Source organism: Charadrius vociferus, unplaced genomic scaffold (assembly GCF_000708025.1).
Source record: "Charadrius vociferus isolate BGI_N301 unplaced genomic scaffold, ASM70802v2 scaffold727, whole genome shotgun sequence".
In the NCBI taxonomy this organism is placed as follows: Eukaryota; Metazoa; Chordata; class Aves; order Charadriiformes; family Charadriidae; genus Charadrius; species Charadrius vociferus.
In genome coordinates, this window is record NW_009649472.1 from 390,958 (window position 1) to 393,754 (window position 2,797).

A 2,797-nucleotide genomic window follows, 5' to 3' on the forward strand; every position below is an offset into this window, starting at 1 on the left:
TTCCCAGACCCATCCATGGGCGATGTGATTGTGGTGCCTGGTTTGGACAGGGATGTGAGCTGAAGGGGTGTTGGGAACCCCATAGAGAAGGGAAGGTCCGTGGGTCCCAGTGAAGGGTTGGTGGGATTGGAGAGGGTAGAAAGGGAGATACGTGAGGCAAGAGTGAGCTCCCAGAAGTGTTCTGTAGCCTCCAACAACTAAGGTCAACTTGTCCCTCAGCTATGCAGCTCATTTGTATCTGAAATCTCACTACTTCTCACTTATGACTTAAGTCAATCTCACTACTTCTCACTTTTGACTTAAGCCGAAACCACTTAGCATCCCTCACTTGCATGAAACAAATGTCCCTGTCCCTCCAAACTCACCCAGACTCACTCTCCATTGCAATCCTGCTTGCTACAATCTGCTTTTGACCAACATCTCCACCACAAGGTCACCCTGCTGCCACTGCTTACACTGAATTTTAACACCAGAGATGTCAAAATGTAAGCGCCCCTGTTCCCAGAGCCAGCCCCCAGTCCAGCCTCTCAGCTGGGTTGAGCACTGTGGGCTCACACCAAGGAACCACGCTGACCTCACCTTGCCTGGGAAAAAGGGGGCTCTGAGCCACCATGGAGAAGGACTTGGGGGTGTTGGTGGAAGAGAAGCTCAACATGAGCCAGCAGTGTGCGCTTGCAGCCCAGAAATCCAACAGCATCCTGGGCTGCATCAGAACAAGCGTGGCCAGCAGGGCAAGGGAGGTAATGATGCCCCTCTGCTCTGCTCTGGGGACACCCCCCTGCAGTGCTGCCTCCAGCTCTGGGGGCACCAACATAAGAAGGACATGAACCTGTTGGAGCGGGACCAGAGGAGGCCACAGAGATACTGTGAGGGCTGGAGCCCCTCTGCTGGGAGGACAGGCTGAGAGAGTTGGGAGTGTTCAGCCTGGAGAAGAGAAGGCTCTGGGGAGACCTTAGAGCCCCTTCCAGTAACTGAAGGGGCCCCAAGAAAGCTGGAAAGGGACTCTTTATGAGGGAGTGGAGCCATAGGACGAGGGGGAACAGTTTTGAACTGAAAGAGGGGAGATTTAGATTAGATATTAGGAAAAAATTGTTTACTGTGAGGGTGGTGAGACACTGGCCCAGGTTGCCCAGAGAAGCTGTGGCTGCCCCATCCCTGAAGGTGTTCAAGGCTGGGTTGGACAGGGCTTGGAGCAACCTGGTCTGGTGGGCGGTGTTCCTGCCCAGGGCAGGGGGTCGGGACTAGATGACCTCTGAGGTCCCTTCCAACCTAAACCATTCTATGATTCTATGATGACCCCTGTTTCTTGCTGGAAATCCTGTGTTCGCTGCATGCTTCCCCTTCACCCCATGTTATGCACCCTGAAACATTCTCCAGCTGGAAAACAGCCTGTTTAGTTTGTGCATGGAGATTGAATGCGCCAGAAGAGATGCAGCTGAGCACCATGCAGGTGCCTTCCTGCTGCTGCTGTGAATGTCAGGCTAAGCACCAAGAAAAGGGACTTGCAAAAATAGCCTGGAGGGTTTGGAGCTCTCCCAAACACACACTGCCATCAGTTTCTGCCATCACATCACATTTTGCAAGCATTCCCTTCTGCAAATAGGGGTGCACTTCACCCAGCTCTGCATCAGGGTGGGCTGTGAGAGTTACTGCACAAATTACTGCTGGGTAAAGTCTGCTCATCCTCGTTTTCCTTTGGCCTGTGGATCTCTTGTCCAGATGCAGCTGCAGGAGCAGAGGGAGTTCATCCCAGGGTGGGTGACGGCACAGACCCATGCATGCCCCGTGCTCACCCAGTGTTTGGGGACATCTGGAATGACCTGTTCTCTCTCTGTCCCACAGTGGGATTCGATCAATGAAATGGATGAGTTTTTCAGCCCCATCCACACCTACCAGGTCTGTAATGTCATGACCCCCAACCAGAACAACTGGCTACGGACCAACTGGGTTCAACGGGACGGTGCACGGCGGGTCTATGCAGAGATCAAATTCACGCTGCGGGACTGTAACAGCATGCCGGGTGTGCTGGGCACCTGCAAGGAGACTTTCAACCTCTATTACCTGGAGTCCGACCGGGACCTGGGCACCAGCACCCGGGAGAGCCAGTTTATGAAGATCGACACCATCGCCGCTGATGAGAGCTTCACCAACGTGGACCTGGGGGTGAGGCGCCTGAAGCTGAACACCGAGGTGCGGGGCGTGGGGCCACTGAGCAAGAGGGGTTTCTACTTGGCCTTCCAGGACATAGGTGCTTGCATTGCCATTGTTTCGGTGCGGGTGTACTACAAGAAGTGCCCGGCAATGGTGAGGAACTTGGCGTCTTTCTCTGAGGCTGTGACTGGGGCGGACTCATCCTCCTTGGTGGAAGTGCGAGGAGAGTGTGTGGGCCATTCAGAGGAGAGGGACACTCCCAAAATGTACTGCAGTGCTGAGGGAGAATGGTTGGTGCCCATCGGGAAGTGCGTGTGCAGTGCTGGCTATGAAGAGCAACGGGATTCCTGCATGGGTGAGTCCCTGCTTCTTGCTTGTGGTGCCTGCAAGGGAAGGGATGGCTGCAAGGGTTTTTTGCCTCTTTGGGGAAGGGCTGAGGACAGAAGACTGCTCACAAAAACTTGGACAGGCTATAAGCAGACCAAGGGCTGCCCAAGCCTTTGCTGGCCTGCTTCATGCTTCCAAAATGTGTCTCTGGTACCACCAGCAAGGTCCTTGAGAGCTCCTGTGAGCATGACAGGTCCTGGTGCACAGGGCATGGCATTGGGATGGGGACTGGCTTTGCAACGGGGGCTGGCATCAGGGC

The 2,797-nt window shown here is 54.6% G+C and overlaps 1 protein-coding gene across 1 annotated transcript in view; it reads left to right on the forward strand.

The window, feature by feature from the left end:
- Window positions 1-1,860: 1,860 nt before the first annotated feature.
- Window positions 1,861-2,797, forward strand: part of EPHA8 (EPH receptor A8) — a 30,420-nt gene continuing 29,483 nt past the window's right edge. The window contains exon 1 of the mRNA XM_009889847.1: window positions 1,861-2,506. Coding sequence (XP_009888149.1) covers window positions 1,861-2,506 — 646 coding nt within the window. The remainder of the gene's footprint in view (window positions 2,507-2,797) is intronic.